General features: G+C 31.5%; 1 protein-coding gene across 2 annotated transcripts in view; it reads left to right on the top strand.

Annotated features, from left to right (window-relative positions):
• The first annotated feature begins 196 nt into the window (after positions 1–196).
• The window catches only part of Polr3D (RNA polymerase III subunit C53), a 60,198-nt gene continuing 38,770 nt past the window's right edge, over positions 197–21,624 (top strand). For both annotated transcript variants that reach the window (XM_075376542.1, XM_075376541.1), the window contains exons 1-4: positions 197–576; positions 14,344–14,563; positions 18,545–18,644; positions 20,143–20,271. In XM_075376542.1, coding sequence (XP_075232657.1) covers positions 14,355–14,563; positions 18,545–18,644; positions 20,143–20,271 — 438 coding nt within the window. In that variant the 5' untranslated portion in view covers positions 197–576; positions 14,344–14,354. The remainder of the gene's footprint in view (positions 577–14,343; positions 14,564–18,544; positions 18,645–20,142; positions 20,272–21,624) is intronic.

Here is a 21,624-nt window from a genome sequence, read left to right as displayed (position 1 = left end):
GGTTCAATGCAGCCAACCTAACTTTTTATTTCGATATCTTAAGTATTGCAAAAAGTAGAAATAAACAAACATTTAGATCAATAGGTAGGTATGATGTATGAAAAAGAAAAAAAAATTAGTTACATTTGTTTTTGTTGGCGTCGTTTTAACACTTGGAAATTAGACAATTGTTTATCAGAATACCCTGCTGTGCGACTACTGTTAAGTTAGGTTTCATCAAAACAGAGTGTGTGCGTTGTGTGTGATGTGGTGTGAAAATTGTACTTGTAATATTTAATGATTAAGTTGTATTTGATATTTAATGATTATTTTTTTGATAATATGTAGTGTTTTGAGGGTGAAACTGTTGTAAATATATTTGATAAATAGATTTACCATATGTTCGACATATGTAGAATCTAAAAAGTGTTTTGATTTTCTCTGTAGTTTTCCCTATGATTTGAAAGTACTTTTTTGCCAGAGTTTAATTTCTCTTAAACTTTGTGCTTTCTACTTTTTTAAAGCATTATCAGCTTCCGACTAGGAAGATCTTGCCATGTCTAAAAAATTAAATTTTTGCTGAGGAAATAAAAAAAGGTTAGTAAAAACGTTTTAGTGTCTTTTGTAATTGTTTGCGAGAAGCTGTGAAAAGGAGTGAAACTACTTGATTAGAATAAAAAATTTGACTCATTGATTGTGGTATTCTGTAATATACATAGAGACCTACAATCTGCCTCTGTTATGACATTTTTGTATACTTTATGTTAGTGTAAAGAGCTATTTAAATGTTTGCTTAGCGTTAGAATTATTGCAGGCTGTTTTATGGTGCTGTGTGAGATTATAACATCTTAATTTATTGATTTGACTAAGATTATCAAGAGTTGTAACGTAACTATAAGTGATGATCCTTTACTTTTGTATCAATATTACACAATAATACTTATTTATTGAATATATAACATTCAAGCTAGGTTATATTACAAAATTTTATGTACCACAGAGTGACTTTTTTGTAAAATCCACCGCAGGTTATTTATACATCAGGTACTTCAACAGTTGTAGAATTCTAAATAAAATTTTGTTGAAGGTTTTCTGTAGTTATATGTGATTTATGGTTTAAAATTAGTTAAGTAATATTAAATAAGTAGCATTTAAATAAGTTTCTGCTTGTTTTCTTGTATGATTGCATTACAGCTTTTGTATAATGAATAAGTAGGGAGTTTAGTGTAAATAAGATAGTTCTTATCTTTCATCTATTTTTTTGTTTCTAGGTTTCTATTCAGAATTATGTAATTATGCTAAAGTCGGAGTCTGTGACAAAATTAAAAAAAAATATATATTGTTATAGCAGATAAATATTCATTAAATAATTAGATAAAATTCATTAAAATTGGCCCAGAGTTTGTTTTAAATAAATATTACAGTTAATATAGCCTACTTAAACAATCATTTACAGACTTTACAAACCTTATGATCTGTATAAGCTTCATAGATGATTGTATATCAGTGTTAATGAACCTGTAAATTGCAATCAATCTAATGGTAAATTAAATTAATTTTATTATCAATAATCTTATCGGTAATTCTGAGCAATTATTCCCCAACCTCAATTTTCCCATATTGCAATATATTATGTTAGAGGTCAACATGAAGAGAAAACAACAGAAAAAATTTGCCAGAGTGTTCGTAGATAATGTGAATGAGCAGTTAAAGATAATAAAAAGGGCAATGTCCATGTTCGGTTACAAGAAAACGAGAGACACTGTAATCAGTCTGTGCAGTGAGTCATGTTTCTGATATGAATCTTTTTCTTTGTGCTGGATGTGAGTATGCTATAACTAGTTTCATTATTTTGTCTGAAGACAAAGAGAAATTGGAAAAGTTTTTGTTCAATCACAATGTGTTGCCGCGTTCTAAAACTTGTAGAGATAGTGGGCATTCTATGATTTTGGACAAAAATAAAGGTGGCTTTTGATGTTACAATTGGGTTGGAAAACCAACAGAAACAGGAAGAAGATAAAAATTAAGTGTGTGATAGGTTAGGTTTCCTTCACTAGACAGGCAGATTAATTGCTCAGAATTACAGAGGATTTTTAATAGTATATATAGTTAAGAAAGTAATTCTGAACAATTGCCCTTTTCCGTTATCTTCAACTGCTCATTCACGTTATCTACGAGCGTTCCAGCAAATATTTTTTATTTTGTTTTTTCTTCATGTTGACCTCCAATATAACATTGCAATATGGGTAAATTGAGGTTTGGGGAATAATTTGGTAGAATTACCATCTTATCTTGTACAGTTATTGCTACTTTTTAACTGATTGTAAAATATGGGGGAAATGTTTACCGTATTAGGGTCATTCCATTCCAAGTAGTCCAGAACTGGTTGCCACACTATCTCAGAAAAAAATTTATATTTTGTAGATGCATCCTTATGTTTCAGTAGTTCAAAAATAATCTTTCAAAAGTTTATTGTATCCTGTTCAAAAATGGCAGTCATTTTTGTTTTAAGCCTCGCATTGCTTTTTGTATTTGTAGGTATCTACAATTTTTTAAATTGCTCAGCACTGGGTTGTGATAGGCTTTTCAAACAAATGCACCGGGATGGTCTAGTAGTTAACTCATCGCAAATTAGCTAATTTCAAATTCGAGAGTTCTAAGTTTCAAATCCTAGTAAAGGCAGTTACTTTTATACGGATTTGAATATTAGATTGTAGATACAGGTGTTCTTTGGTGGTTGGGTTTCAATTAACCGCACATCACAGGAATGGTCCACTTGAGACTGTCTTGAGACAAGACTAGACTTCATTTACATTCATATATATCATCCATATTCATCTTCTGGTGTATTAACTATGGTGGTTCTTGAGGCTAAACAGAAAAAGAAAGAAGAACTACATTGTGTTAAGTACATTCTGGCCTATAAACCAAAAAGCCCTATTTACCCACCAAATATGATTCTGTTCATGTACTGCTTTGTAGACCAAAGTTATCAGATGTGAATAAACAAAATTCAGTTCTCATTGAGTAATTTCTCAAAAAAAGGACCTGAAAATTGCATACAAAAAACGTCTTTATGGTATCAGATTTCAAAATAACTTTGATATTCAACTCAAAGCAAGTATAAAAAAATTATGAATTTGAGCAAAAAAATGCTTGAATTCCACATCCAGTATAAGTGGCCATAATAATATAATAATACAATTTAATAAAATTATAAGTGGTAAATATGCTTGCAGTATTATATAATGCTAAATTTAAAGGCCGTACTAAATATAAAATCTTCAAAACTGAATTAAAACAGCAATCAGGTAAAAAGTAATAGATTGTTTCTCTGAACTACTTTAAAACTGAATTAACAATTAATAAATTGACAACTATATAATGTCTTAACACATTTAATCATTTTTTCTTTAATGTTCATTTAACAGCTGTGAGATTTCTTCATAAAGTTTGGGTGTGATGGTAAGGGAGGGTGCACCCAGATGGTGATGAATTCCAGAGCAGTCAGCTTATTCAATAATTTTTTATTTTTAACCACCTTAACTTGGTTCTTTTCATTCTTACTACCTTTTACGAAGTAAAGGAAGTATTGTGATTGCGAAAAAATTTGGTTTTCAGATTTCAATGGAAATATCCATTTTGACTAGTTTTGGAATGATGTCTGTACATATGTGTCTCATATAACGCAAAAACGATTAGCCATAGGATGTTGAAATTTTGTATTTAGGACTGTTGTAACATCTAGTTGTGCACCTTTCCTTTTGATTGCAATCGACTGAACCAAGTGTCCAAAAAAGCCCAAAATCAAAAAAAAGTCTGGATTCTGGACTTTTTCAATTGCAATAATAAGCCCTCATTGAGAGCTTTTCAACAATATAAAGTGCTACTTATTTTCATTGGTTCCAGAATTATAGTCAAATGAAATTTTAATTAATGAAATATTTGGATCTTACAAGGGGAAGGACATCAGTTCAAATCAGACTTCATCTCCTTTTTTTTTTTTAATTTAAATATATTGATTTATTAATAATTATTAACCTCTGATGTAAAAATATTTTTACGATAAATAATAATTCAATAATAACAATAAAAAAAGTATGAAAAAATATCAAAGTTATTAATGAAATAAAATTTTATTTACTTTTTATTTTAAAAAAATTTATATATGTAATTTAATAGGTGTACAAGGAAGTCATGTGGTGTCCACGTCAGATTTTTATATTGGCTTTCAATCCCATCAGAGAAATAGATTCATTTTTTTTATAGAAGGATTGTATTCTTAATATAATTTGTTAATTGAAGTTGAAATGAATGAATTGTTGTAATATTATGTTCTAGATGATCGGCTTTTTACTTTCTCATGTCTTTTTAATAAAACACAAATGAATGACTAGCCTGCTTGTTTACCCAGTGGTGCCCGTATATTTCGTCTTCTACCAGCCAGAACAATGTATTCATCATCTCACAAGATTTACTTTTGTCAAAAATTTTTCTTGTGATTTTGCTATAAAATAATGAATCTTTAGATTTTCAAATTTAACAATCAATAATTTCAAAGAATTCTTTTTGTGATTTTACAATTGTCATCATTTCAGTTTTGTCTTGTTCAGACTCTTAAAACATTACAACCAAAGCCTGTTTGCTTGGATATTCTTGACATTTACCGATCATATAATTATAATTATCTGTTTTGCGTACCAGAATTTCTAAATGATCTTTATAATCAACTTTAAGATTGGCACCATCAATTATCAACTTTACATATTGGTGTTATTTAATTGGTGAAGATTGATATACTAATGGTTAGACACCTACTTTGTCAGTACCAGATGCCCCAACAACACATTTTGGTCTTAACTCACAAAACTTTGATCTTCCAATTTTAATGTCAGGGTTCTTCTTTTTAAACTCAGAAAGTAGCTCACTTAAATTACAAAGCACTAACCATTTTTGTCTTTGAACCTTTGTCCCATTTTCTTTCAGTGAAAAATCCTATTTCCCAGACATCAAATAGTTATTTTCGTCACCTTCATCAAAATTTCTAACTTGTATTCCTTCTTCACTTATTGCATTTGATGCTCTCCATTTTTTTAATTCAAGTAAAATACCTTGTTCTTTTATTATGTTTCTTGTTAATTTAACCATTTGTTCTAGTACTTTAAATTCATTGCTAACATTTGCTCAGCTTCAGGATTCAGAAGTAAATGTTTGCCAATCTTAAAGCAAATCTGAATCACCTGAATTTTAATGCAGTACTTGTGAATCTTCATTTACGTAGCTATGAGGATCATCCATGTTGTACAGCACCTATGGGTATTAGTATTACTAATACTAATATATTACTAATAATATAGGGTATAAGGTATTAGTATTAATAATTTTAGCATACTTTCTATTTTTCCGATTTACCCATGTTCATATCCTCCATGGACAATCCACCCTATAGAATCTAATTTTGACATTACGATACACAGTAAAAAATCAACAGCTCCTCTTATCTTTCAGCAAATCTTGTGTGTACACAGTAGTACACACAACTGAATCAAACCAGAATAATACTGTAAGATGCGTACTTGTAAAGACAGTACCAGTATGTTTGGTCTACCTTGTATTACAAGTGTCTTTACTGCTGAACTGTAACCTATCAATAAGGTTTTGAATATCATTAACCCAAAATACCAACATATCCTTATTTGTAGTAACTCATGTAATGCACTCCAAGCTTTGGAAGAGTTGTACCCTGGACATCCTACTGTCATCGAAATTTTTAATGCAGTCGCTGAGTTGAACCATCACAACAAACAAGTGAGTTTCGGCAGGATTCCAAGCCACGTGAAAATCCAGGTAATAAATGTGCAGATTCTGCTGCTAAAGACACGTGTAGTCAACCAACCTTCACCACTTGTGTTGCTATTTCTGACTTTATTAATTGTATAAAACACTCTCTTCGAGTAAAGTGGCAAGGGGATCATTCCATCTCAATCAATAAGCCTCACAACTTGACCATTACCAATTTCAACAAAATTGGATTGATCATAACTATAAAGTGACGTAAAAAAAAAAACATTTTTTTCAGATTTTTAAGTCAGTCAGTTTTTTTGGGTAGGACCCTATAAAAAAGTGAAAAAATTGCCAAAAGCAAGGTTCAGGTAATTACAAAAAAATTAATTTTCGTAGCTCTTATAAATGCTACAGAGCTCAATTTGGTGTCATTTTAAAGCTCTTGAAATGAGCTTTCATGTGATATATTGCTTGCCAACATTTTGTGACATTAATAGTAAAAGGTAACCAAAACATATTTGACCTTGAGTATATCCATGTGTATTTTTTTTAAATTTGGAAAAAAACTTTTGCTTCCTAATGTGTTGTACATGAGGTAAACATTTCATAATGGGATTGCAATGTGATCATGGTGAAATAAAATAATGAACTTGTACATACTGACCAGTTAACTGCAATTGGTAGATCTTCCAAAGATATTTACAGAATTATATAGTGTACACTTCTTTTTATAACTTCTGGTTATCATTGTCCACGTCTTACTGTGAGAGGTTATAAACTCTTCTTGTTGGATTTACCCTGGGATCTGCTTTCGAAATAACATCACTCCTATATACATTAAGAACATCCTCAAAGTCTGAGTAGTGGAAGGAAGGTGAAGGTCCATGTGGATGTAAGAACTTCATCTTCACTGTTTTCCTCATTTGAGTCTAGAACACACCGCAGCCACCAGTGTCCATCATATCTGCAGATCAAGAACCCAACCATTTCTTTGAATTTAAGATGATCCTCAATTTCTGGTTGCTACTGCTGAGTTAGAAAATGAAAACACCCTCACTTGCACTGGATTCTTGTTCAGTAGTAGAAAATATTGGAGTTTCTGAGTACCTGATATAGTTCTTGCTGTCATTGTCCTACTCTTCAAAGCCTCTTCTTCTCCTTATATGCTGTTCAATTGTACTGTAATGGAAATGTATCAACTCGATGTGTCCATTTGCCCAGTCATACAACTGTTGTGGAGTCATGATCTGGTCATTGTAGGTCATTAGAAGACTTGCTCCAGCTGCAAGTCTTTTAACAGCCCCTCCCACACCATCACATGCAATTTTGCCATGAAATGTGGCAAAAAAATGCCATTCTACTTTGATCCCAAGGTCTGATTCATGGTAACAAAGATTGAGAAAATTGAGTCTGTTTTTTGTACCTAGAGGCAGCACCATCAGTTCAAGCAGTACTGAGAGGCAGATCAGGCTTGGGTTTGTGGTAAAATGAGACTGATGAAATCAATTAAATATTTCAGAAAAAGATGCACTGCTATTGTGTCATGTGGGAGACAGTCACAAATTATGATACGAGATGTATGCATCAATGTTTTTGTTGTTAGATATTAGAAATAGATTGTTAAGGGGTGAACTATTGCCTGTGCATTGTTCCAGTGGAAACCTTTGGCTGCATCCTGGAGAATGAATGAATAGTTCTCTGCGAAGTCACAGAGTACAAGATATTCACCTTCTTTCAGAGATTGCTTCAGATGGGTGAGGTAACTGGACTGTTGACTGGCAAGAAATGAGTGTTGAAGCAACTTTTATAAAAATTATAATGAAGAAATCTTCAGTAGGTTTGACTAATGTCTCAAGATATATATTTTTTTCAACTTGCATCCACCGTTTTTAGATGATGTTTTTAATGTAGTTGAGCTTGAAAGCTTCCTCAATCCTTCCTTTGACTTTTTCAAACCCAGGACCATTCTTGCAATTTCCAAAGTAGCAAGCTTCAGTAGGATTAGCATACACTACATATTTTATAATATCTTTGTAGGACTTAATTGGTCTATCAGTTCTTTTCATTCTACAATGCATAACCTACATTGCTGTAGGTAAGCAATGGATACCTGTGTTTAAGCAGTGATAAAGCTTAACGTAGATTACACAGAATTAATTTTTTATGAACATGCTCTTGTCTTATCGTTATCTTGAGAGAAATAAATTTGTTTTTTCCGGACATCATTCGACTTATTTCCTCACTTTTATACAGATCAGTTATTTTTTTGAAAATCTTAAGTTCTATCAGGTTTAGGATCAGGAACCCACCAGGTTGGTCTAGTGGTGAACGCGTCTTCCCAAATCAGTTGATTTGGAAATCGAGAGTTCCAGCGTTCATCCTAGTAAAGTAAATTATTTGAACACTAGACCGTGGATACCGGTGTTCTTTGGTGGTTGGTTTTCAATTAACCACACATTTAGGAATGGTTGAACTGAGACTGTACAAACTACACTTCATTTACATTCATACATAACATCCTCACTCATCCTCTGAAATATTATCTGAATGGTAATTACTGGAGGCTAAACAGGATTAAGAAAGAAGGTTTAGGATCAGGACATGACACCTTTTTCTTTAACCAGGCTTTTAGCTTTACTTCCAGTGTAGTCTTGATTTCCTTCCAAATTCATCTTGAATGTTTTTAAAGTCCAGCTTTTAGGGAACATTGTCAATATCTGCATCCTGATGCTCTGTCATATGTAGTATTAAATTTTTCCTTCAATTGGTAGATTATTTTAATGTCAGAGAGGAATAGCATCTTGTTCAGAATCTGAATCCATGTTAAATGTGCATTTTTTTCTGCATGAGGAGGTGTCCCATGGAAACACAGAATCTTTAATGTACCAGAGTTTGTTGTCTACTGCAGTCATCTTAGGTCATTCCACATCAAACCAACGAAAATAAATGCACCTTTCAGATTCATGTCCAGTAATTCAAATAAAATTTACAGGTTTGGTTTTGGCCGTGAAGTGATGCAAAATTTCTTCTTTTTTTCAAATTTTTCAGCCACTCAGTTTTTTGTGTAGGACCCTGTAAAAAATTGAATAAAAATGCAAAAAGCAAGGTTTGAGTAATTACAAAAAAATAAATCTCTCAGCTCTTATAATAGATAGCTTATTTAGATGTCATTTTAAAGCTTTTGGAATGGGCTTTCATATGATATGTCACCTGGCAAGGTTTTGTGATATTAATAGTTCAAGGTCACCATTTGACCTTGAATATATCCAAAAATGTGTTTTTTTAATTTTGAAAAGTTTATTTTTTGCTTTCTAATGTGTTGTACATGTGGTGAACATTCATAATGGGATCATCTTAAAAAATAATTTTGTAATAATTAGGTACACCAGAATATTCCAGTTGTTCCTCTATGTGGCAATTACTAATTGATATTCAATCAATGAAAACCCCTTCCTTCCAGTCTGCCAGACTGGGTCACTTGATGAGGCAAAAGATTAACATGTCATATCATGCCAGCAAAAGGATGTATATGTTTCATCCTATTGAGACAAATAAAGTATTATTCAGTCTGGATAATCAACAGAAGTTTCAGTGGTGTACTCCCCAAGAGGGGGGAGCTCTTGGTGCTGGTGATCATATCTTTAAAGTGATGAAACAAATTTTTTTTCAATCACTCTTTGTTATCTGAGCTTGCCTTTCTCTACAGGTTTTGAGTTTTATGACTAATTCATCACAGCCTTTGACCAGAATACAGGGACCAGCATGGAACCATAGTTCTACAGCTTCAAGTAAAATGTGCTGTTGCAATCCATTTGAAAAGTGAAGTCATACCCTAAGAAAAACCTGAGAAGTGTAAGCAAGAACTTCGTGCAAATTTACATTTCTTAAACAAGGTTACAAAATTTGTGATACTTGCCGCAAACAGTTAAGACGCATCTACTAAAAATAATGCTGAATAATCTATTAGCTGTAATGAATCTATCTAAAAAATCTAGCTGTAAATGCTGTGAACGACAGTTTGATTGTTTTAAATGAATCACCTATTCAGAAAAAACGACAATGGGTTAATCCATTTGAAGTGACCCAAGGGTGATTGCTTGACCAATTCGAAAAAAATTGAAACTTACCGACTTGTTTCCTATGTGTCTCAGGACCTTAAAACTATCTCTTTTAAATTTTTTATTTAAGTAGTTACCTGTGGTGGCCATTTTTGTTACGGTGTGCACATCTGATTGTAAGGGTTTATGGAAAAAATCATAACTAAAAAAACTATCGGTCCCAGAAGGATGAAAGACAAAGTAATTTAATCATATTTTCTCATATGATTAATTTTAATCATATTTTTTAAAAGATTGGTCAGTGGTTCATTTACCTATCTCTCTTCTTTCTATGAGGAATTACCAATAAAGTTGAACATAAAAAACTGTGAAAATTTCACTTCTGGTAATTTTTCTTAAGAGGCAGGGTTGGCATACACGGTTTGAATTTTTTTTATGTAGGTATATGGTAGTAGTTTTACCATAGATAATATTAATGGTAATTGATATACTTACCCTAAATTTTTATGAATTTTTGAAAACTAATTTTTAAAAAAAATGTATATTTTGATTTCAAATAACTCTGATGGGGCTGGTGATAAAAATCTCAAATTTGCACAACATACAGTGTTTTTTGTAGATGTTTACAGTAAATAAAAGAGTTTCTTGTGTATTGAACTAATAAGAAAGTTATAATCGTGAAAAACCTCTTAAAAGTGATACCATTTTGACTCTGTAAATAAGTAAATAAGACCAACCCACCGGGTTGGTCCAGTGGTGAACATGTCTTCCTAAATCAGCTGATTTGGAAGTCAAGAGTTCCAGCGTTCAAGTTTTAGTAAAGTCAGTTATTTTTACACAGATTTGAATTCTAGATCGTGGATACCGGTGTTCTTTGGTGGTTGGGTTTCAATTAACCACACATCTCAGGAACGATCGAACTGGGACTATACAAGACTACACTTCATTTACACTCATACATATCATCCTCATTCATCATCTGAAGTATTATCTGAACGGTAATTACCGAAGGCTAAACAGGAAAATGAAAGAAAGTAAATAAGTGCTCCAAGGGGGTTTCTTGTCTTCTCGGCAATTTAATATTTTCATACTTATTACTGTAGTTGAAATAGACTTGTTTGAAACATTCAAACTGCAGTGTTCATGTTATAACATGCTCATTTATGTTTATTGCATTATTTAGCTTTGTAGTTAAAGACTGGTCACTCTGACATTAGTCAGTAACCTGTTCACATCTTTACCGAGCATCTCAAATTTCATCCTGTGTTTGAAAGTTTTTATTAAATAAATAACTTTTACTTAATTTTATATTTGCAAATTTTAAAATCAGTTAAATTTTTACATTATTTTCAAGTAATTTCATATAAAACGATGGAATAACAGTGTTTCATAGGAATTTATGTGAATGAAGAGTGTCATAAAACTGTGTATGGTGCAGTGCTAAAAGAACTCATTAAAATTTGTGAATTTAGGGATGAAAACCAACAATTTATATTTTTACATGTTAATTCAGATGTCACTAGTGTTTGTAAGTATCATGAAAAACGTTTTTTGTCAAAATTCAGTCACCTGTTTGGACAGTTCTGTTGTGACCCTTTGAGAACTCGTAAAAAACAGTTAAGAAAACCTTAAGACAACTAATATTAGAACAAGCTCTTAAAGAACACACTTTTCCAAATTTAAATTTAGTTCCTGGAATGTCTCTTTGTGTTAACTACTTCAAAAGTATTTTTTCTCTTTTCGCAGCAGAACAAAGAACTATATGAATGCGAAGACCAAGAACAATACATTACCCCACACCACAATATAGAACAATTGGATGCTGCTTGAATCATTTTGGGTGTATCACCTCTATCAAAATTTAAGCAAATAATTTTAAGAAAAAAATTAAGCATGGATCAAAGGCCATCAGCATTAAAATTTAAAATAAACAAGGTATCTGAAAAATTAAAAAAGAATATTGAATTGTGTTTTGATTCAAAAGTTTCTGAAAATGAAAATCCAGCTCAATCTTCTTCACATGAATATGATGATCTTGTTTTAAAACTAAAAGAAAAATGTGTTCTTGCTTCTAAAGAAGATAAGGTTAAAATTATCAGTTTACGTCAACCAATCTTGGACCAGATCTAAAATAATATCAGAGTTCAGTGTGTCTGAGCATTTGGTTAAACTTACTAGAGAATTAGTTAATAAGCAAGGCATTCTACCGGAGTTAGGTAAAAGACATAAAACAGGAATTAGTAATAACATAATTAAAAAAGTTTTTATTTTATGAAGATGACAATAATAGCAGGCTGTGTTCTGGTAAAAAGGATGTGTTACCACACTTGTTGATGGTGTCAAAGTGCATAAGTAAAAGCGCCTTGTTCTGATAAACTTAAATGAATTGTATATCTCCTTTAAAAGTGAAAACTGTGAGGTAAAACGTGGAAGATCAAAGTTCTGTGAACTCCATCCAAAATGGTGTATCTTGGCTGCTGCATCCAAGACTCATACAGTTTATGTCAGCCCCCCACCACCAGAACATCAAACTCATGATTGATGGTCCCAAACTTAATGTTGATTATAAGAACTTAGTAGACATCTTTGTTTGTGACGAGGACAACTACAGATGTATGATGAATGTATGCACCAAATGTCGAGGTAAGCAGGTAGTATTTTACATGCTCAACTTTTCCAAAAAGGTATGATGTGTTGCCAGATACAATAATGTACAAACAGTGTGTAACAGCTGATAGGGCAGAGATGATTACTGTTCTTCAGACCAAAGATGAGTTTTTCAAATCATTAGTGGATAAATTGGAAAAGCTGAAAACTCATTTCGTGTCAATTGATTTGACATTGAGTGTGACCCTTTGTTATTTTTTGTTAAAATATTTTATTCCGGGCAATGATAATGAGAAAGTGTTTTTGGCCATCAAAGAAAAAAATATTACTTTTTTCCCAGACCACTTGGAATGAATTAACTCGTTAATTTAAGACAACTTAAGGTTTTTATATAAAAAAGTGAATTCAGTTTAAGTTGAAGCCTACTACTGTAAATGAAAATATTAATCTGTTGTATTTTAGGAGAATATAGAGTAAAAAAGTTGTCCTCTGTTTTTCTCCTCCCATTTGTTTTGTGTGTATTTCTGGCAGAAAATTACACTAGCATTTTTAGAAAAAATATTTTAAAATCTTAGATTTTTACTGTACATTTTTTTAGAAAATTAATAAAAAGTATGCAAATAAATGTCCCAAGATTTTTTTTTAATGTAAAAAGAAAAGAAACCAATTGAAATTATTAATGAAATCTGAAAATGAGATAATAGTATTTGAAACATTGATTATTTACATATTAATGCAAATATGTGTGCCAAAAAGCAACAGTAATTTCCAGGATTGCTTGAAAGACATTGTGATCATCAGTTTTCACATTTTAAGCCCATAAAAATGTGCACGAGCAGCCATCCAAAAATTTGTTGCTATGCCTGATTTTTGGCTGCTCCCATAGTCAATTCTAATTTTTGAGTATGCACTTATGGGGGCCATAAGTGAGTGAGTTAAATTCTGCAAATGCTTCACAGTATTTGCTTTAAAAACTTCTCAGCATATACTTCCTCTAGGTAATTTCTCCAGTCAACAGTTGTGTTGTAGTTGATATTTATTTCTTGTTCACAGAAGGCTTCGTCATCATTTCATAGGTCCAAGAATAAAAAATAGTAAAACTTTAACAGGCCTTAGTTTATAGCCCTGTAACCATATATCACATCGCATTGTATTGTGACTTGGCACTACCTTTTCTTGTACCGCCACCAATGTCATTCATTTAAAATATTTTAACCCTACATCATGCCCCTGATTGCACAGTGTATGTTCTGGTAAAACACCAAAATTTAAATAAAAAAAACAATTCATTTTATCTCTTGACAAAATAAAAAATTCAAACACATTCACAGGAAGATCCATAATGATGCCGAATTGTAATCTCTACAACAGTAACAGTAGCAGTACAGTAATACTCAGATAAATATAATGTACTGGTGTAATTTTAAAAATAAATATCAAACAACACAAGTATCAGTAGTGACAGTACAATGATGTATGAACATGCTTACTGTCTAAAAGTAATAATAATTGCACCAATCTCTTGGTGGGGACCATCATAAACTTAACGGACAAGTATGAATATGAATTGTGGTTATTAATTTCATTAGTACAGTCTTTTATACGCGTCGCAATAAATATAATATAAATCATGAATTAATAATGTTCAACAGCCTGGGTGGAAGGATAATAGAGAATGACCTAAAAAAAATTAAGAACATTTGAAGCATCATATACCATGGCCAACCATCATATTGCTTGTTTTAAAAATGATGTTAGAATAGACATGTGTAAATAGTAACTAGTATATGTAACATCACTTTTTTGATATTTAAGCCACAGTTTTATAAAATTGTTCCATTGTACATAGTGAAGCTTCTATAGGTAAATAATTTATATGCTTGTTCAAATTAACTAAAGTATAATATTATTTCAGCTAACGAAAAAATGCAGGGAAGCAAAGATTTAATGAATGGAACTGCTATAAAGGCAGAACCTGGTACATCCACTCAGCGTTTACCATCATTGAGGGGTCCGCGAGATCTTTCACTATCACCTTTTTCAACAAAACTTCTTCCTAATGTAAATCAAGATCAAGCAAAAAATAAAAAGATATATTTGCCTAATGTAAATGTAAAGAGAAATAGACAAAGAGAGTAAGTTGCAATTGTATATTTTTTAAACTTTGTTTTTAAGTAACAAGGCAGTAGCCTAATAGCAAAACAGGACGTGGAGTATAGCTGGTATACTCCATGTCCTGTGGTTAGATTTGTTGAGTGTGGGATCAATTTTATGTCTTTGTCTCATTGGGTATGTATTTAAGCAAAGTTCTTATGCAGAACTCAGCTGATAAGCTAAAAGATAATTCCAGTTATTATAGTCTAGTAAATATGGACAGCTCTGTTAATTCTATTGCTAGTCAAAGAAAAAAATCATGTTCCTTTTTTTATGTTCCTGTAAGCAAAACTGCTTATGATAATAATATGGTTCAATAGACTACCCTAGTAAATTAAATTCTCTTGCTGATAGTTTTGTAACCAGATTTAGTGAGGGCAAGTTTCAGTATAAAATATTTGCATTGTTTCTACCGGGAAAAGTACCTTCCTAAATGGTAATCTCTATTTACTTTACTAACCATTGCTAGCTAGTGAGCTCTCTCTTCACTGCCATAAATTTTGTATCATACTCTGGTTCTTAGATTTGTGTATATCGCTTTATATTTTCCACTTATCCTGTAGAGACTTAAGTTATCATTTTTCCTTATCATATTTAGATTGTTATTAATATGTTTAGTAATATAATATGTTAACCAGTGAGTGGCACACTCAGTAATTATGGCATTTTAGTCATTTTCAATACAATTCAGTTTCTTACAAGTATGTACTGTGCTTATTCGCTAGCCTTGTTTCATTATTTGTTATTACAAGTAAAAGATGTTCACAAAATATCTTTTGATCATAAAATAAATTCAAAGTATCATTTGAATTTTGAGTGGGTATAAAAGATATGTTGCACAATTATGATTCTTCTACAAAGAGCTCATACATAAAATATTTTGTTAATATGAATTTCACAAGGATTCAACTTTTGCTCCATGTAGCGCATATGATGCCTAAGTGTTAATTTAATCCTTGCTAAGATGATGCAGTATATCATCAATCTTAGTAAAAGCAGTAATGATTCTTGCCTCAAATCTTCTGTATCAGCAACTTTGTAGAACTGATTCTTAATAAAATTCATGTAAAGAAATTGTGTAACATTAAGTCTGGCAACCTTAGTGGCCAGACTGTTGCACCATCTACCAGTTAAGAAATTTTTTTATTCATAAACTTATAAGTGGGTACACCCTGATGTGATGGGTTGGTGAAAGATGATGTTAAATTATGAATGTTGTAGTTGAATTCAGGCAAAATTTTCCAACACATCAAACAAGATAAATGTTTTGGGTCACAGGTTGTTCATGAAAAAATGGTTTGGTCACTTGTACACTGCGCATTAACTTTTGGACTGTATCTAATGTGCTCAATGATGAAATGAGGGTTTTCTAAGCCCTAGATTCTGATATTTTATTTACATATCCTAATAAATAAAAATTAGCCTGACCAGAAAAGCAATTTTATTTAAATAAATTTCATCTTCCAAACCTGTGACCTTGGTAATGACAAATTTTTACGAGAAATTCTACCTTCTTGTGTGATTGCCGTTGTAATTGATGTTGGTGAGGACACTTTTTTCCTGCCAAAGGTTGATACCAGGCAGAGTTACCTTATTTGCTTAATAGTGAAAACATTATACTGCCAGACCCAGTGGTGTGGAAGTGAGCTATAGGCATGGGTTGCCCTAGTACCTCCCCAAGATGCAGGGGGAAAAACCTTTTCGATGGACCTGTCACTGACGAAGTAGGCTAGAGCTCAGCAACCTGAAACTAGCTCTTCTAGGTTGTGGAGGTTGAGAATTGGGTTAACAACCCACCTTGGAAAAAGGCAAGTTATGAAACACCAACATCTATCCTTGGTTGAAGGATGGGACATATATTTTAAAAATTGGATACTTCAAACATGGAACATGAAATGTGAGAACTTAAGCAGTACCAGGAGGAAGTGATCTTGGCAGAGAAAATGAATAATTACAAAACAGGGAAACAGCACTGAAACAGGGAAATGCTATGAAGGTTTTGCGATAAATAATAGGATGGAAAGGGCTGTGATGAATTTTGAGGCCAAAAATGAAAGAATGCGTAGTATTAGATTTAGGGGTAGATTTATATCATCATAAATTTCTATGCACCCACTGAAGAAGTGGTTGATGATGTTAAGGATTCATTCTATGAAATGTGGAACAGGAGTGGAATAAGTTTAAAAGTTATGATGTAAAAATAATGTTGGAAAATGCAAATGCTAAGATAGGGAAGGAGGATTTATGAAAGCATGTTACAGGAAGTGAAAGCCTTCGTGATATATGATAATTGGGTCAGGCTTCTAGTTTGACAAAAGCTAGAGATATGAAAGCAGTTAGCACATGTTTTCAAAGAAAAGACATCCACAAAGAGACTTTGTACTTACTAGATGGTGCCATGAAGAACCAAATAGACCATGTCCTTATTGATTATAGGCATACAAGTACCACAACAGACATTCATAGCTACCGAACCTAGATGTTCATTTAGCTAACCTAGTGCTGATTAAGTTTAATCAAAGAATAAGTGTGGAAAATCTAAAGAAGCAAAGCAATAACAAGGTGATAACTGTAGAAAATTTTGCAAAAAAACATTGCAGATATTTGGCTGCAGACACAAAGTGAATTCGATAGAGAAAACTACAAAACCCAAAAGAAACTACCAGAACGGCCTTTAAGAAAGATAAAACTAGAATAGATTGTTAAATTAAAAATAAAGCTGAGAAAGATCGCACTGCTAACAACACAAGAAACTTATCGCACCATCAGAATCTTTAGGAAAGGTTACGCCCCAATGCGAATGAAAAGTCAGACAGTGGCACAAGACAGTCAAGTCCTTCAAGTTTGGAGTGCTTACTTTCCACAAACTACTAAATAAAGACAAGGGAGATGAAGTGCAGTTTGGAACACCTAAATATGCATCCCTTGATCTCAAATCCATCACAAGAAGAAGTAAAGGAAGCAACTTGAGAACTTAAAAACAGCTGTTTTTAGTATAATAAATTTAGACCTTTGAAAAATTGAAATACTTATAATTTACTTATAATTTTTTTTTTAAATACTCACTGTTGTTTGTAATATATTAATTTACAATAAATGTTATAGAATTCCACCATTGACATCGCACTTTTCATCTCATTTCTTTTAATTTTCTTTCGTCAACCTAATGATATCTTCAGGTTCTTTAATGATGCCAGCAGCTTTGAGAATGCGAACAATCACGTGTGTCTGCTTTTGTTTGTATACTTCATATTTCATCCACCCTCTTTAAACAGTAATCTAAGAGATTAAGGTTCAGTGATCTAAGTGGCCAATTTACTGGCCCCCTCCATCCAATCCATTTATTTACCTATAAACTTTTCATCAAAGATTTGTCTTACTTCATTTTTGAAATGTGTTGGTACTCCATCAAGCTGATCGTGCATTTCATAATATTTTCTATTAAGATTTGTTTTTAATAATAAAAGTTGATTTTTTTTTTTCATAGACTTTTCTTAATAAATTTTCTCAGAATTAAATTCTCTACAAATTTTTAATAAAATTTACACATTTATTATTCATTTAACAAAGTTATTGTTCTTCAAACCTAAAAAATATATTTTTTTAATCACCAAATTTTTAATTTTATGTTGGCTATCATGAAAGCTATAGGAGATACAGTTTTCACAGACCTGTTTTATTCAATTTTTCAGGTCAAAAAAATTAAAAGATCATCAACATTTTACCCCTTATGTAACATTTTTAAATTTCAGTATGTTTTCATTTCACCCACGGGGAGCTGAAATTGGGGGAAATCTTTCACTAACTGTAACTCTATAACAAAGCATTTGTGGAATATGTTTGTGTGATTCTTTTTTCCGTTTTTCAAGCTCTAGAATTAGTTCCTAATCGTTAACCTTTCCTCCTGAATCATTCTGTGTATTTGATAAGAAGATGTTGCAAATATTATTCTTTAATTCCAGGAATTGTGTTGTTAAACAAGAACCAAAGGAGAATAAAGTGAAACCGAATATTCCTGAAAAAGGTAGAGGTGCAGGAAAGAAGAATAGAACCATAATTCAAGTAAGAATTATTTATTACATTAATAATTTGATTAATATTAGATGTACTCTTCTATTTTTTTTCTCACTCACAACTGGTGAATAAAGTTGTTGAGGAATTACAGGAATGATTTTCTTTGCCAAAAACTCATTAATTGAAAGTGCAGTGTGACAAGGTGGATTGTCATGATGCAACATCCAGTTGTCTTTGATGGCTGGTCTCACGCAGGCAACACTCTTTTCCACAGTCTTTCAAGAATTTTTCTGTAAACTATTGATTTACAATCTGTCCCATAGGCAAAAACTCCTTATCGACAATGCCATTACTATTGAAGAAACAAATTAGCTTGGTTTTGATTTACTCATTTTTGCTTTTCTGGGACATAGTGAGTTTGAAAAGTATGCCACTCCTTACTCTGGCATTTTGTTTCTGGGTTGTATTCAAATATCAAAGTTTCATCACCAGTCACAACATTTTTTTAGAAAATCAGGATCTGTTTCAATTCACCCTAGAAAATCGCGGAACACTTCCATTCTGTTGTTTTTCTGTTCAACAGTTAGGTTTTTTGGGACCAGTTTTGCACAAACCTTTTTCATGTCCAGTTCGTTTGTCAAAATTTGATGGAATGTCGTATGGTTCAAATTCAATTGTTCTGCAATCATTCTGGCAGTTAATCGCCCACCTGTTGTACTGTATCAAGTCTTGTGATTCGCTCAACATTGTCGTCACTTTTTGATGTTAATGGTCTTCCACAGCATGGATCGTCCGCAATTGTTTCCCGGCCATCTGAAAATGCTTTAAACCACTTAAAAACTTGGTCTCAGAAATAGCATCATCTCCATCTTTTCAATTTTGAAAAAGTTTCAGCAACATTATCAGAGTAACTTGATTACACAACGTTGCTTATAATTAGTATCACTCATTTTTGTAACGCACAACAAAAACTTGTGTATACGTCTCACGTGACAACATTAGACTAAAAATATTAATATCTAATATAAATCAGCTGATCATATAACCATATGTTAACTAGTAGCTTTACAGTGTTGCCACTTTGGCTGTCAAAAATCTAGTCTCGTTACTTAATTTACAGACCCTCGTATGTAATGTAAATTTAAATCTATTATTTTATAATATTATTCATTCAATTGTTCCAAATATTCAGTTCTAACCCTGTTCTCAGATCATTATTTCAATTCATTAAAGGTTTTAACTTCAACCAATGTTTTTGTTCAATGTTTTTAGTAGCTTCACTATTGCATATATATACTTATTTTTTCAAGATGAAATTTATCGAAAAAACTTCTCAGTTATGCCAAGAAACATTGGTAAAAATTTAGTAGCAATAGATTGGGTAGTTTTTTTGTTTATCCCGAACAAAAAATACCCTCTTCCTCTTTATATAATAGATTAGTTAGATTAGTGTAACAACATCTAATGAAAAGGTGAATAAATTATTTTATTTATTAATTTGTTGTTTTTTATATATATATATATTTTTTTTTTTTTTATGTTATAGTTGAATCCTGGTCCATTCTCTGAATGCTTTTCTCAAGGTACAAAATCAAGTCGTTATGGTCGTTATAATTCTGGATCTGATGGAAGATCAGAAAAACCTACTTTACAAAAACAAAGACTTACAAAACAGGTTTGTCCTGTTTATATTTTAATATTGGTTGATATAATATTGATTGTTGGTATCCTATAATATAATAATTATTTATAATTTTAATAAGTAATGACAGTTGCAGGGGTAAATTTTTAAGATTTTAGTTGAAGGTGTTATGAAATATGACTCTGTAGTTGTTTTTGAAAAATTTATGTTAATTTGTATGATTTTATGTGTTATTAAATGAGATAGCGGGTAAGCCAATGATGATGGTACAAGGATTTGTTTTGAATTATTGTACGATATGATTAAGCTTAATATTTTATTCTGGTATAAGCTGAATTGTGTAGGGATTTTTAGGGTGTAAATCATTTAACACCATCCTGTAAGTGAAGAAAAACACCTGTTAAGTAAATTTACATTTACTTCATTTTCATCATTTCAAATTTTTGTTAGTTTTTACTTCCTTGTACAACATAAAGGAAGTATTGTGATTGCAAAAAAGTTTGGTTTTCAGATTTCAATGGAAATATCCATTTTGACCATCCCTGAATCCATTTTGAGTAGTTTTGGCATGACGTCTCTACATACATATATATGTATGTTGTATAACTCGAAAACGATTAACTTTTACAATAAATAATAATTCAATAATAACAATAAAAAAAAAATATGAAAAAATATCAGAAGTTATTAATGAAATAAAATTTTTTGTAATTTTCATTTTTATATAATTTAAGAGGTGTACAAAGAAGTCATGTGGTATCCACATCAGATTTTTTCCATCCTGAGTATGTAAACTAGAAAAAGGGTGTTTTACTAAAAAAGTATTTAATCGAAAAGGTTTCAATTTTTATCTTATTCTATAATGTGAAGTATTCTGAGTGAATGAATGTAAACTATTTTTATCAAAGGGTAGAGCCTAGTGGTAAATGTTTGTAGTGAAGAAATAATAGACGTTATAAGATTTGTTAGGTAAAAAAGTATTATGTATTGTTAAAAAATTCAACAATTTTATTTGTAGTTGATTATTCAGATTTAGTCATTCATACATACACCTATACAGATGGTAAGAAAACATCAAATTGAGGTAAATGAGGCAATTAAAACAAAAGCTCTTGTTTTAATTTAGTGCGGAACACAAAGATAACATTAGATATTTATTTAGCTTGCTGCCTAGAATGTGCATATACATTTAAATACTTAAAAGATGTAGATTGAATTGCATATATAATTTATAAACAACACTTGTTATCAAAATATCATGTCCCTTATCCGCTTATAAAAAATCATATGAGATAGTGCAATAAAATAATCTACAAAAACCTATCTCAAGAACACTTAATCGATTTTAATAAATTAAATATCAAAATAAAATTGAGTCTTTTTTTG

This window comes from Lycorma delicatula, chromosome 10 (genome assembly GCF_047948215.1).
Source record: "Lycorma delicatula isolate Av1 chromosome 10, ASM4794821v1, whole genome shotgun sequence".
NCBI classification, from domain to species: Eukaryota; Metazoa; Arthropoda; class Insecta; order Hemiptera; family Fulgoridae; genus Lycorma; species Lycorma delicatula.
This window is presented reverse-complemented; position numbering and strand designations above follow the sequence as displayed.